This window comes from Trachinotus anak, unplaced genomic scaffold (genome assembly GCF_046630095.1).
Source record: "Trachinotus anak isolate AG129_WGS33_773 ecotype Australia unplaced genomic scaffold, CSIRO_AGI_Tana_v1 ptg000012l, whole genome shotgun sequence".
In the NCBI taxonomy this organism is placed as follows: Eukaryota; Metazoa; Chordata; class Actinopteri; order Carangiformes; family Carangidae; genus Trachinotus; species Trachinotus anak.
This window is the reverse complement of record NW_027273863.1, coordinates 20,907,575-20,922,167: the sequence shown is the minus strand read 5'-3', so window position 1 is coordinate 20,922,167 and position 14,593 is coordinate 20,907,575. Positions and strand designations below refer to the sequence as shown.

The 14,593-nt window shown below is 39.4% G+C and overlaps 2 protein-coding genes across 2 annotated transcripts in view; both read left to right on the top strand.

Annotated features, from left to right (window-relative positions):
• atp1a2a (ATPase Na+/K+ transporting subunit alpha 2a) overlaps positions 1 to 7,629 on the top strand; it is a 35,128-nt gene extending 27,499 nt beyond the window's left edge. The window contains exons 19-24 of the mRNA XM_071490564.1: positions 2,395 to 2,518; positions 4,610 to 4,755; positions 4,857 to 4,987; positions 5,153 to 5,254; positions 5,503 to 5,594; positions 7,222 to 7,629. Coding sequence (XP_071346665.1) covers positions 2,395 to 2,518; positions 4,610 to 4,755; positions 4,857 to 4,987; positions 5,153 to 5,254; positions 5,503 to 5,594; positions 7,222 to 7,250 — 624 coding nt within the window. The 3' untranslated portion in view covers positions 7,251 to 7,629. The remainder of the gene's footprint in view (positions 1 to 2,394; positions 2,519 to 4,609; positions 4,756 to 4,856; positions 4,988 to 5,152; positions 5,255 to 5,502; positions 5,595 to 7,221) is intronic.
• A 1,520-nt stretch (positions 7,630 to 9,149) lies between these two features.
• Positions 9,150 to 13,599, top strand: sdhc (succinate dehydrogenase complex, subunit C, integral membrane protein). Its single transcript, XM_071490745.1, has 6 exons — positions 9,150 to 9,244; positions 10,855 to 10,914; positions 11,055 to 11,156; positions 11,779 to 11,840; positions 12,893 to 13,056; positions 13,356 to 13,599. The coding sequence occupies exons 1-6, from the start codon at positions 9,228 to 9,230 to the stop codon at positions 13,458 to 13,460; spliced, it is 510 nt and encodes a 169-aa protein (XP_071346846.1). The 5' UTR covers positions 9,150 to 9,227; the 3' UTR covers positions 13,461 to 13,599.
• Positions 13,600 to 14,593: the final 994 nt, after the last annotated feature.

Sequence of the window (14,593 nt, the reverse complement as noted above, 5' to 3'; positions counted from 1 at the left end):
ATCCATCGTTATATTTGTATATGTATATCTATATGATGAATTTCTATATATTATAACATGTTGTGACTATATGCTAATGATATATGATATATGATATATTACTTAAATTATATATGCAAGTTTATGAAAAATTTAATATGAAAAATTCTATGTGCTTATATATGTTTTCTCATTCATTTCTCATTTAATTTAAACATGTCTATCTTCCAATTCTGGGAAAGTGAACCCTACTGTATATAACATCAACATACATTGACAGGCTGTGGGATGGATTATATTTATTTATTTATTCATATATCTACAATATAAGCAAACATAAACATACATATTTGTATAGGCTAGACATATATATCAATATATAAAATTTCTACAAAGTTTAATATATGATTTTTACACATATGTTTTTATTTTATATGCACATATATTTCAGATATGGAAACATACATATCAAAAAAAGACAAATACCTCTTTATACAGTCGTGCACGCATTCAATTTAGTAATCTTGATTGATCTAGATGCATGTTTATGTATTGGGTCACACTCTAGAGCCTTCCCAGTGCACAAAAGCTAATTGTCTGGCTAATTTTATTGATATGTCTCAGAAAGAATGCTAATTATTAGCATGTTGCATAGCTACAGGCAAGCTGAAGGTGACATTAAGGTAAACTGTGCTAATACTGGTGTCTAATATGAGCGCCTGAAGGAACAGAGAATAAAATGTTTGGTGTAATTATTCCTCTCTGTCGATGGGAGAAATCGCTCTTGGCTCACCGCCGACGTCCATTTGTTCAATCAGAACAAAGAGCGAGTGACGCTCACATACAGATTTACATTTCACAGCTCTACCATTTCCAGATGCCAGTTTCTCCATTGTATTTCCAGCAGCAACAAAAAGAGTTGCTGGCACGCTGCTTGCCCGAGGGGCGTAATCCATCATTTCAGAAGAAAGGAAGCACACGATGAATATATTCAAAAGGACTTGTTCACTTGTGTTCATTACTTTAACTTTAATTTTTCCTGCTCTCAGCCACCAGACATTAGTGTGCAGCTGAAACTGGTTCTTGTACAACCCAGTGAGGCAAAAGCTAAAAACATTTTTTTTACAAGAAATGATGGAGGTAGATGTATTGTATAATGGTCTCATATTCAACTGGCACGTCTCCACAGGTTAAAGATGAAGAGGAACGGCTTGCTCGCAGCACCAATCGTGCGGCTCTGCTTATTTCACTCAGATGACATAAAAAATGAACCGCTTTGGTTTTCTAGCAGCAGGACAGATTTGTTCACGCTGACAAATATTTACTTAACTGTCTGAGATCACAGGGACAGTGCATTCTTTATTGGCTGGATTTCTCTCTGAAGATGTGATGAGTGAAGTTTAAAAGCACCTAATTTGTTCACCTATTTTGCATATAAAACCCTTCCCTTCAAAGTAACATGTCTGCATGTGTTTAGTAAATGCTGGTGGAGAGGACAGCTGGATGTCTGCTTTGAAGAGTGGGACCCTAAAATTAAAAAATATTGAGAAATTCAATGAAGTACCTGAAGTGTTTATAGTACAGTAAACAAGTAAAACTACACATTTGCCATGTCTGCTGGTAAGGTTGTTAACAGCTTGTTAACAGCTTAGTTCAACTCCAGGCTACAGGCTTGAGGGCTCTGCTGAGATTTAGCAGTGACAAGCAGCACTTGGAGTCTGCTATGATTATTTTTAGCAAGCGCTGCCATGTGAAAGAGGATGGCTGCAAAAGATGTTTATCAAAGCGAGATGTGGCACACTTAAGAAAGCTTCAAGACTGAAATTTGGATGTTGAACACAATTTCAAGCACATCCACATACACCCAGACATACACCCCTTCCCCTGTCCTCGTCTGTCTCAGCTGCTGTGGGTCAGGGGAGTGTAACACCAAAACAAACCGGATTTGTCCACCGCAGAGCATGTGTTCGGTTTCACACAGTGCCAAGTCTTCACCTCAAATCCCACCTAAGTCACAGAGATTTCCTGCCCTAAGTCACACATATTGCTCTGTTGCTTAACTGGTAAAACCAGCCAATATAAGATCTTTATTACAGGGACCTTTCTACCCTCCCATTTTATGAGTGTCTTGAAATTCACTATCATTCTCTCTCTCCTCTTGTCTCCCCTCCCCAGCTCTCTCTTCATCACTGTCACCGCTTCTTTCTTCCCCTCTCCTTGCCCTTTTTCTGTCTTTTCTCCTTCCACATGGTGATTGAATGCTGAATTATATTAATAGTGCTATGTCTAGTCCACTCCATGTCTGGCACTGTCATCGTGCCTTTGTCCTGATGCCACGGAAACAAATTCCTGCACATTTATCGTACAGGTGGCATAAAATGAGCCGATTGTGTTCTGTCCTTCCATTTCGCCCAGGTTCCAGCTATCTCATTGGCTTATGAGGCAGCGGAGAGTGACATCATGAAACGCCAACCAAGGAATCCCAAAACAGACAAGCTGGTCAATGAGCGTCTCATCAGCATGGCCTATGGACAAATAGGTTTGTCCTCTTCTGTCTCGTAACCTCCCTGTGCCACAGCTCCTAAACCTGAATCACTGTGACAGGCCTCTTGCAGGGAAGTTATGGTGATAATAAACATCACGTTAAATAACGACATTTATCAGAAATTCTGGCATTTCCTACTGCCTTTGTAAATGTTTAGGTACCTACAGCTAAGGGGAATAGATCTAGAGGCAAGCAGCAGTGAGGAGAGAGTGCCACAAATTTCATCTAATTGTTGTGACATTTACAGCAAATTGAGAGCGGAGAGTGCAACTTATTTTCTGCTTAATCTTGGTCTTTTTTCACTGGTTGGAGCTTCACTTCAATGCACGCTTTTTATCTCTGGTTTTATATGTTTTGGGAATTGTGGAGAATCAAAGGCTGGCCCAATTTCATAGGCTGTTAAATAGGTCAAAATATGACGGCGCTTCATTGGATGACACACAACTTAAAGCCGAACACGTTCAAAACACTGGGGCAAGACTTTTACAGGTCACATCAAATCACATTTACAAACCACTGTTCTGACATTACAGCTTGAAGCCTCCACAATGAACATTTAACTGATCTGATCTGAGGGACACACAGTGAATATGACAGTACAGTAAAACTGTCCAACATCACAAGCAACCAGCAAAGCGTAAGCACCAGGATCTGGACATAGTGGTGTTAAAATCTATCAACATAAACACTGGCCTAGTGTAGCGTTTCAGTTCAACAGCATAATAAAGAAGGTGATTAATCAGCATGGTCTCAACTCCTGATCAGTACTTGTGGTGATTTGGACTTGAGCTCTAAAATAAGATGTCCATCACAGTGAAAATGTTCCGCCCACTCTGACAAAACGAATTTGCCAACATGAAATTAAAACTCAAACTACGGGCAATTATTGCTGTCCTCAGCTGTCTGGAGCCATTTACTTACAAAAAAAACCCAACATAATAGAAGTTAGAGGGAGGAAGATACACTCACCTGTGGTGTTCACTTTTTTTTTATTCATCAAGTGCACTGAGGCTGAATATCTAGAGCGACTATAGCGTCAAAATGTGCAGTGAAGCCATTTTATTTGTTATGTTTTGGTACAATTCCTCTTGATAAGTAATAGAAAAACATATGGGATAAATCCTGTCATTTTGCTACTTGCTGGCCCCTGTTCCTATAAAGGTCTAATCCGATGGCATCCCTGAAAGTATGTGATAATGGTTTAAGTAGCACTACAATGATTGCGTTGAAAACAGTGTAACAGTGTGTAACAGTGTAATCTACTACTCATTATCATGAAAAGAGTTTAATTTCTACACTTGAATTAATCGATGACTATTAATTGCTGCATTAGAGCCAACACACCTCAGGTCAGGTGAACATGCAAATATAGGACGATTCTCAGTCTGACATACATGAAGGATAAAGTTTCCAATTATAAATGATTGATACTTGATTGAGGATTGATGTTATCTTGGGTTTAGATGGAGCGGTTCTTTTCAAGGAAGTTCCTCTGGAAACTGCTTCTTATGTCAACATCACTGAACAGACTTTAATAATAGACTTTCTGTATATTTTCTCTTTAATTAGAATCAAATCACACAGTGCTCTTCAGGAAACTTCCTACAAAGATTTTAGGAAATTACAGGGCCGAAAGATTATCAAAATTGCAACGTGACATTGCAATATCCAAATTGCAGGAGCTGCAGTTTTTCTGATAAAGGTCAAATCTGTCACAACATACCTTTATAAATGTAATATAAATGCAGAGTGGTGCTGCAGAGATGCCCCAGCCAACAAATCATATTCTACAGATGTAAGGGGACATGTTTGTTTGGTACCGACCTCAGCAAAAACCACATTATCGATTTATTATTTTTTCCCAGTGAAAGTGAAATGCAAAATTCCCAATAAAACCAAGACTCACAATAGCTGTCAAAAAAATCGCAATATTAATTAAATTTTTTTTTTTGTATATTGTTCAGCACTAAAATAAAGCATTACCATTACATGTAATATAATATCTAGATGACCTTCATACTAAAAAGAATAGACATGTTTTGGCATTGATCCATCATTAATGGGCCTTCACATTCCTTAAAACAGGTATGATCCAGGCTCTGGGTGGTTTTTTCACCTACTTTGTGATTTTGGCTGAGAACGGCTTCCTCCCAAGAACCCTGGTGGGCATTCGCGTCAACTGGGACGACAATGGAGTCAACGACCTGGAGGACAGCTACGGCCAGCAGTGGGTAAGAAGTGGGGGACAAAGAAAAACCAACACACCCTGTGAGTATACACACTCATGCAGGAGTAAATACAACGTGTGTGTTTGTGTGTGTTAACCCGGCAGACCTATGAGCAGAGGAAGATCGTTGAATTCACCTGCCACACCGCCTTCTTCGCCAGCATCGTGGTTGTGCAGTGGGCCGATCTTATCATCTGCAAGACCAGGAGGAATTCCCTCTTTCAGCAGGGCATGAAGTAAGTGAGGGAGGGAGTGAGGGAGGGAGGTCAGGGTGGAGAGGGATGTGGGATCAAGCCATGAATTTACTAAGGCAGGGAAAAAGAGCGCATTTCTTTAATTGGTGTGAACCTAAATTATTCCAGCCTTCTGTCTCTGATTTGTTCTGATTCTCTGATCAACAGGAACAGGATCCTGATCTTTGGCCTGTTTGTTGAGACAGCTCTGGCTGCCTTCCTCTCCTACTGCCCTGGAATGGACGTCGCCTTGCGCATGTATCCGCTGAAGTACGCTCTGCATATTCATATCTCCACTGAACATTAAAATAACCTCTTAAAGACCTAACAGGCTGCCATTAGCCTGTCACTCTCGACTTTAAATGAAGTCTGTGATCTTCTTAAACACCACTTTCTTATCCTTAATATTCAAAAATGACTGCAATGAATTTAATCATTTGGACCCTGCCTGTGACTCACTGCTGCTCTCTCCATCCCCCACCCCTGCTGTACCCTTCTTTTTTTCCCCTTCCTCTCAGGATCCTGTGGTGGTTCTGTGCTTTCCCATACAGTCTTCTCATCTTCATTTATGATGAGATCCGTAAATTCATTCTGAGGAGGTCCCCTGGAGGTAAGCAGTTATTAAAAAGAAAGCAAGATTAAAAGGTTTCAACCTTATTTGTCTTGTTAATGAGCTAGAAATAAAAAAAATATTGCCAGGTTGCCAGGGTTGACATCTGTATCTAATGAACCGCATGTGCCATTTTCCACCAAGACCTATACTCCTCTCAGCCTTCCTACTGTCTTGAAAAAAATAAAAGAAAGATCCTAAAAGAGTAGGCTGTCCACTCCTTGAAGGACACGCTGATTGACAAAGTCACCACAGCTCTGCTCTGCTGATCTGACCTGAAGGATCCAGCAAGCATCTGACAGATAGTGACGTGCAGGAGAAGACCAAGTTCAATATCATTCCAAAGTAGCACAAATTTATTTTTTCCATAAAAAAAGCTTCAAACTGTTTTGAGCTGAAAACAAAAAGGAAAGCACAGGTACCAATTTTACAAAACAATGCTGGTAGCAATTAGGGAAAAAGGATGCCAGCTTCAATTTTGGTGTAACATTTAAAAATTGGTGCCAGTTGTCATAAAGTCCATGATGCAAATTGTGCATTTTACATCGTATTTTTTTTCTGGCAGATTTTTTATGTAGTCTTTGGCACAAAGCACAAACTCCCCTACGAGTCATTATTAATCCTACATTTAACCCTGAAGGAGACCTAACCCTGCACTGAAATCTATCAAGCATCCAGCAGAACACAAGCCACTCAGCGCTGAACGATTCCTCCACTTTCAAAGCTGCAGCCTCTGCAACACTTGACTGATTACTCTTTGTCTTCCAGGTTTGATTTCTGACAAAATTGCTTGTAAATACTCCGCTGTCTGGCAGTTCACTTGAGAACTCTGTTTAATAAATGGAGCATAAAAACACAGCTAATGAACAGGAAAACATCCAATGGTGAAAATCACACATGCACATCACCACTGTAATTTAATCTGATCTGATTCTTGGGCCGAGGGCTGCATCTGCACCATATTTCAACCAAAGATTTTTTTTTAATATCTCGCTAATAAACAGACAGCGGTGGAAACATAAGCTGCTTCCAACTCTGTTGATAGAGGAATTTCAGAATAAAAACATTTAGTGAGTCTTCTTTTGGCCCTGAAGGTAAAAATCTTGAGCAGTGTGCAGTGTGTGAAACAACAAACATGTAGGCAGGAAACTCTTTGGATTCAGTCAGGTAGTAAACATGTGTAACAGATCCTACCTGTCCAACACCAACAGAAACAGTCGCAAATGACAAGAGAGGAAATTAAAGTGGGCTGATGAAGACACTTGAGCTATGCCCCAAAGATCATAAACATGATATAGACGCACTACAATGGCTCCAAATCTGTTCTCTGCCACGGTGTCTCAGCTGATGAGGGGCAAGACATGGGGAGACGAATACAATTTATCCTGACAGTTAATCATTTCTGTTAATCTGTGTGTCACGGGCTGCTGATCAGAGGCTCTGAGTTATAAGGGGATTCATTTGGAAATGTACAGAGACAAAGGCAATGAGATGAATACAAATAGAGCAGTACAAAAGGATGTTATGAAAACTCCTCGACTGTCATTCTGGTCTATGACACTTTGTCTCTCTCTCTCTCCTATTCTGGTTCCCCCCCCCTCTCTCTCTCTCTCTCTCTCTCTTCCAGGTTGGGTGGAGCAAGAGACATATTATTAACATTCAGAAAATGTCAATTTGAATTGTGCGTCTGTGAGTGTGTGCGTGTGTGCGTGTGTGTGCTTGTGAGGGTACGACTGTGTGTGTGTGCCTGTCAGTTGTAATATTGCATGGATCAGTTCCCAAATCTGATTATCATAAAAATACTGCTGAAAATACGCTTTTGATTGTGCTTTGAGTTTTTTTTGTGTGTGTGTGTGTGTGTATGTGTGTGTGTTTTCTCAGAAAACATTTCCAGCAGAAACAATGACAATGTACACTTTTTGTGCCTTACATAAACTGTTACCAAAGTGATGTATAGTGGCCTATAAAGGCTATAAAGGAATACCTAATGTTGCTCATCATGTGAAACACACCAAATAAAATGTATTCCAACATATCGATGACCACTGATTTAGTTATTATTCATTAGTCTCGTGTTCAGTATCATTACTTATTCCTATTATTTCTCATTGCTTTTGAGTTAGTTGGAGGTTAAGCTACAGAACAACTTGTCAGTATTAATATTCAAGGCCCCAAGTGTGTGTTTTCCATACCACATATTATTTACTGTTATTAAATTTGAAATTTTCATGCATTTCTAATCACTTTACTCCCATGTCACCTACATTGACTTTGTATGGAAGTCCACCAGTCGTTGCTGCATCCTGCTACACAGGCTCGCACGGGCCACATTAAAACATGGAATAATCGTCTGGGCAGATAAATCTGTTGATAGTAAGTTACAAGTGGAGAAAAAAATGCCAAAGGTATGACAAGAATTTAGAAACATGTTACTGTAAGATAAGATTAGATAAGATAATTATTATATTATTTTATTTTTCAAAAATAAAATGCCCTGCTTGTGGAAAATGTTGTGCAACTACAGATGTTATATTGGTATCAGCATCAAAAATTCTATTCATGCTCATATTTTCCTAACCTAATTATCCACTGTGTACTCTATGCCCTCTTGTCCTCTAAACACTGGACATTCGTTACCTTATTGTCAAAATGATCATATTCAACTCATTTGTGAAAGCTACTTGTCCAAAAATCTTTGAACTAAAGTCAAAGTCAATGTCAGAACTATTCTAAAAATGAATTTGAAATGTGTATAACCAACCTAAGTCTTGTCTACTTTGAGTCCAACATGGTGTGTTTTGATACTTTACTATAGGAATGCAATGTAGGGTTGCTTCTGGGCATAATTAACCTGACCCACCATTTTGTTTTCTGTGTGTGTGTGTGTGTGTGTGTGGCTGTCTTGTCCTTCTGTTCCGTGCATTTATTTTACCTCAAAGTGGTCATGGGGGCTATAGCACATTTCTCTGTGTTTTCCTATCTCTGTTATATGTTGACCATTTTATTGTTGCATGGTGTTTTACAGGATACTAAACAGTGTCTTTGAGTTTGGTTGATCGTTTGATCACGATTAATTGATTCATCATTTCGTCTATAAAATATCAACAGTCAGTAGATAAGCCAAAGCTATTCACCAAGTGTATGTTAGACAAATTGTACGAATTGACAAATTGTATAGAAAACACTGTTTATTTTATTTAGAATATAAAAAAATCAATAAATGTATTTTTTATAAACATTTTATTGAAAAGTCTGTATTATTTGTTTAGTCGTAAACTATACTAATTTATTATTGCTAACTTATTATTGCTTAACAGGCTAACCATGAAAATGTCAAAAAAGGTTACTCACTATTTCTTTTCTTTTTTTTTTTTTGATCAGCTAAGTAACTGATTAGTCAATTTGGCTAATGCAGTAAGTAAATGGATAAATAAACAGTACTAATTTTACAGTTTACCAAAGCAGACACATATTTTAATTCCTTACATTTCCCGCATAGAGCTTCAGTGCTGGCTCACCTTGATGTAAATATTACACTACTTGCTGGACGACAGCCCCTTCTGGCTCTGGTCTAGGTAACTGGGCGGAACAACAACATCCGTTTTCGTCACTTCCGTTCGATGCCTGTCAAACATGGCGCTGCTCCTAAGGTCAGTACATCTGCGCTGCATAACGCTTGGGCTAAAGGAAAGCCTTTTGTGTCATATTTCAGAGTTATCCTATCAGTTGACAAGTCTACAGCTTAATGATGTTACAGTCGTGGACAACGTCCCTGAGAGTATTTTTTAACTTTGGCTTATTTTCTTTATGTATCGTTAATATGGAGCTACGTAGCGCTAGCTGACATTAGCTAGCGGCTAGCTGCTGTTGGGTCCGTTTGAAAGCTAGCAGAGAGTGGACTTTGGCTCTGATTATTATTAATGACGGACTTAAACGGCTCAGTTTTCTGGCTTCACTTACATATGGGCGTTGTTTGACACAAACGTAATTCGCCGTTGTTTGCGAGGCTACTTAATTGGAGGGTTTAGCCTGGTTTAGTTTGGAGTTAGCTGATAGTGTTTGTGGCTGCGCTGTCGTCGCTTTACCAACAGAGTATTAACCATGTGGAAAGTGAAATGATTGTTGCACTTTGTCCGCTTCACTGACCTTAGGTGGCTGTTAAAGATAAGTGCAATATCCATTACACTTATCAAATCAGTGTTTTAACGTCGCCCCGAAGAGCTTGTTTATTCCTCCTTTCACAAGATCGAGATTTAGTTCACCTTCCTCTTCTGTTATCTTCTCCTTGATCAGATTGACCGGGTCTGCCTGTATTGCTCAAACCTGTAGTTAACACTGTAATACTCATATCTATACAACCCCATGCTGCATTTTCTCTGTCATCACATATTTTAATGCTATTCATAATTTTGTTGATATTCATATATATTTTATTGTGCTGTTAATCACTTACTCATATTTTGTTCCATTGGTACGACACTGCACTACTTCTGTGTGCTACTTGTGATGTGTTGTGTTGGACTGTACATGTGTAGCTGTTGTGGTAATTTCACTCCAGGATCAATAAAGTACCTACCTAGTCTTGAACACACCCCATTCCTCTTGCAAACAAAATTACTTGAATTACTCACACTGTGAGTGAGTGTGTCCCTGTGAACAAATAACATGTGCAGGGATACACTCACTGACTGACTGAGTGAGTGATTCAAGTCATTGATTTCATTCGCAGGGATACACTCATTCTCCAACAGTCAGTGATTGTGTATCCCAGAATGCCTGTTGGGGTTATGTCGGGCTTGGTTACTGCTCTCTCGGTCTGGGGTCGGGCTCAGATTGTTCTTCTTGTCACTGAGGATAATCTAAAACATCAACAGTATATTATATCTGTTTAGGGCAGCGTAGAGAGCAGTAAGTTGAAGTAGTGTGTTAGAAATAATTTTATCATAATTTTCTCACCCCTATTTTTGTATTAATGTGTGATGTACGTGTCACTGGTGATGCATTAAAAAGATAGGTGCCAGAAATAAGATTTCTGCTGAACTCGTTCATGTCTCACTTATTTGTTTTTCTAGTGTTATCCATTCTTGTATATTTTGTTTCCTCAAATGCTTTTTTGAACAGTCCTGTTATTGAAAAATTCCTCAAGTAAACTTGATGCTCACAAGGTACTGGGTGTTTGTATGATTTTCTTCACCACAGACACTGAAGCCCTGTTAGCGAGTCTTGATTTTAACACTTCTTTCTTGTCATTTGTCTTTAGGACATTTGCCCGTCAGGGTGTCTGCCTCTCCAGACCACAGTACAGCGTCCTCTACAGACAGTGAGTTGTGTGTGTGTGCGTTTGTGAGAGAGAGAGAGAGAACAAGAGCAAGAACACTGTTTTCACATGCATATGCTGCTACTACTCATTGTAATGATGCAGATACACAAATGCTAAGTCTCCCTCTTTCTCCATTACAGTGCTGCTCCCATGGGAACCACAGCTAAGGAGGAGATGAACAAATTTTGGGCCAAAAATTCCAGATTGAACCGACCCATGTCTCCCCATCTCACCATCTACAAGTATGTGCTGTATCACACGTACAGTAAAGGCTGTAGCCTGTGTCAAGAAAATAATCTTCAGTACAGTTGTTCAAGTGAAACCATGTGCTCCATATATGTCTTATAATATCAGCTTCAACTTTTCAAAGACATTATTGTTACTAGGGCTATTGCAGCATATTATCCAAATTGAAGCTGATATTACTGTTAAAGTCAATTTTCAGCTCATGCAGTAACTTCATTCCTGTAATGCTAATGAAACAGCAGGAGCAGCCGTCATTACTAGAAATTTTCATGCCTTTGGATACATGTAGTGCAATAAGCACCTTGTACTGTCAGGCTGTCATTAGAATCTCAAAATCTGAAGTAAAGAAAACGTTTTTACTCAGTATGTCTAAATTTCAATTTCTCACCAGGTTTCCTTCCTGGCTAACGTTTTTTTTTTCTTTCTCATTTCTCTGTCAACTGCGATCATTTTTATGGCTAATCTGTGCCCAGGCACATTGTCTCAGGCATTTACAATCATAACCACTGGCTGTTTATAACATTGATATTTGAATGCTTTCACTTGTAGTTTGCATTGAATTTCAGTTACGTATATATGCCATTATGGTAAATGTGCTGCATTTCCTTTGTGTTTCAGATGGTCCGTCCCCATGATGATGTCTATCACACACAGAGGAACGGGCGTAGGGCTCAGTGGAGGTAACACACATCACTGGATAAACTTGTTTCCTTCAGTCATTAGTTTTATCCCTAAACTACTCCAAGTATATCAAATACATAAAAAATGTGTCTGTTCTTTTGTTGTTTTTGTCATTTTGTTTTATTAAACTGAAGTGAAGCTGTTCTGCTGCTGCTGTCAGCTTTTGATTGACCCTGAAAATCTCTTCAGGGCATTTTAGTCCATCACTATTGATTTCTCCTAAGAGCATTTACAGGCATTATAAAACAGAGGTGGTTCAATACAATTCAACCCTTTGCATGTGAAAGTTAAATCTAACACTGGGCTGCTAACAGCTTTTAGTCATTTGCCTGGTGTAAAGGTTGATCCTGCTTAGTGTGACATTGTACATCACTACTGTTGACCTTGATGTACCATGCTGGGTTCAATTTTGTTCCAGTGTTAATGTGTTCAATCAGGGTCAGCGTCCTCAACTGCCAGTCTGCCTCCCATACTGAGACATAAACAGTCACTCACTGAGTGTCAACTGGCTTTGAAAATGGCACACATGCTTAACCACAGTGTCTGAAATCAGCTTTCTGGGCTCATGAACTTATTTTACCTGCATATTTTTGCACATTTTTAAATGCTATTATGCATATCGAATCAAAAAAAGGTCGTCTGTTCACATATGCAGTTGTTTGCTTCATACCTATTTTCCACATGGAAATAATAAAATGTTTCTACCACCATTGAGCTTATTAATCATCTAGACGGCCCAGAAACAAAAACTAATACACTGCTGTTGGGTGCAGTAACAGGGAGCCAATGAGGAACCTGTTTAATAAAGAACTAATGTTGGGCTTCGGTTTCATTTGCTCCCTGTAAGAAAGACTGGTGGTCCAGCAGGGAAAAGTCTGCTAAAAGGCAAGGCTTGAATACCTCAGGAGTTCAGACAGATTATAGTTGCATGTACTTGATATGTTCATTTCTTGTTGAAATGCATGCGTATCAAATCTTTCTTAAACACATTCCATCACTCACACACAAACCTTGGCCACTTTCCGTTCTTATTGCTTTTGTCTGTGTCCAGCTATCTCAGCCTTTGCGATGGCAGCGCTGGTATTACCAGGAAATTACCCATACTACCTGGACTTGATCCACTCGCTGTCCGTTGGCCCCTTTCTCATTGGGTTGGCCAAGTTTGGCATCGCCTTTCCTGTATCTTACCACACCTATAACGGCATCCGCCACTTGGTAAGACTTTACAATTTTATTCATAGACCTAGCAAGTGTTTGTCTTTTTTCTCCATATGAGAGTATAATTGAGATTCTTTGGTAATTTTTTGCAATTATAACGTTTGGTGTTGTGTTAAGCTACTGAAAAAAGACAGATCTCTATGCAATTTGTCTTTTATTTTCGTTATGTTTGCTTATTTTACTGTTTTAATGGAAAATGCGTTTCATTTGCTGGCATTTACAAACTGATGATGTCTCTCCTGCTAAATTGTCTTCCTTCTCTCTCTTTTTCATTTGTATATTATTATTTAAATCAGTGGTGGGACATCGGCAAAGGCTTCAAAATCCCAGAGGTCTACCGCACCGGCTACACGGTTATCGGCCTGTCCATCATCACCTCCATAGCCGTGGCTCTTCTCTGAGGTGCAGGAGCAGAAGAGATGAGCAGAGAGGAGGGAGTTGAAGGGAATGTGGACTGTGGGAGTTTTGTGTATATGTTCTGTTCTGGCCTAATGCAGGCCCAGTTTCAAATTATTAAATAAAGAATTATATTATGCTCTACGCAGAAAAAGTGTTGTGATGTTTTATTCCTTGGAATTAATTATACTCCGAAAAGCTTTGGGGTCATTGAATGCAGCAAGAGTGCAAAGTGCATGCAAATGTGACCTAGTTTATTTCACATTTGTTCTCGGTGTGAACAACCACCAGCGGCCAAAATTAGACGTGTCCCACATGTTTTATCCTTATGTAATTTGTCAAATAGTGCTGTGACGTCAAATTCATTAATCACTATGCTCTGAGTGCTCAGTCACTGCCATCCCAACCAGTGTGTCTGCCTGTTGTCTTTGTGCACAGAGTGTGTATGTTTGTGTTGGTAGAGTGGCTGTTTACTGTAGCCTGTCATTCATATTTAACCTTCTCCAGGCCGCAACTGTTCAGATGCATTTTTAACATCAGGAAAGAGAGGGGCTGAAATGCAGAGAGGCAGCCCAGTGGTGGAAGCTGTGTATGTGAACAGGCTCCTCACCGGCAGCCTGCCTCAGGCCTTACCTCCCACTGAGACGCACAGGAGCTACACACCGCGCCTGAACAGCTTTTGTCCTGCAGTGTGAATAAAAGCAAGCCGTGATGTAATGTCAGATCCAACTCCATTTATGTAGGATACAGTAACAAGAGCATGCAGGGGGGAAAAAAGGAAAAAAACTGTAAATGTTCTGGGGAGGAGGCTGCACCCAAACTGTTTTGTATCAGCCGGCTTCAAAATGTTTCTGTTTAGATCACCTGTATGTGCACTAAGAGGAACAACACAACACTTTATATATTTAGCTTCAACAAAATCGGTTTATCAATTTTGCTCCTGGTGGCTTGAAAGGAAACTGCTTGTCAACTCGCATTTGTCTTCAGTTTTCTGTGAGGGAAATGTATTTGTGAGCCACACATATGATCAGACATATTGGTTATAAAGGACTCAGCAAACTATCTACAACAACTGTCAGTTTTTATAAAACACAAGAGGTGATTGATATTCCCCTCAGAGCCATATCAGCTCCATGAC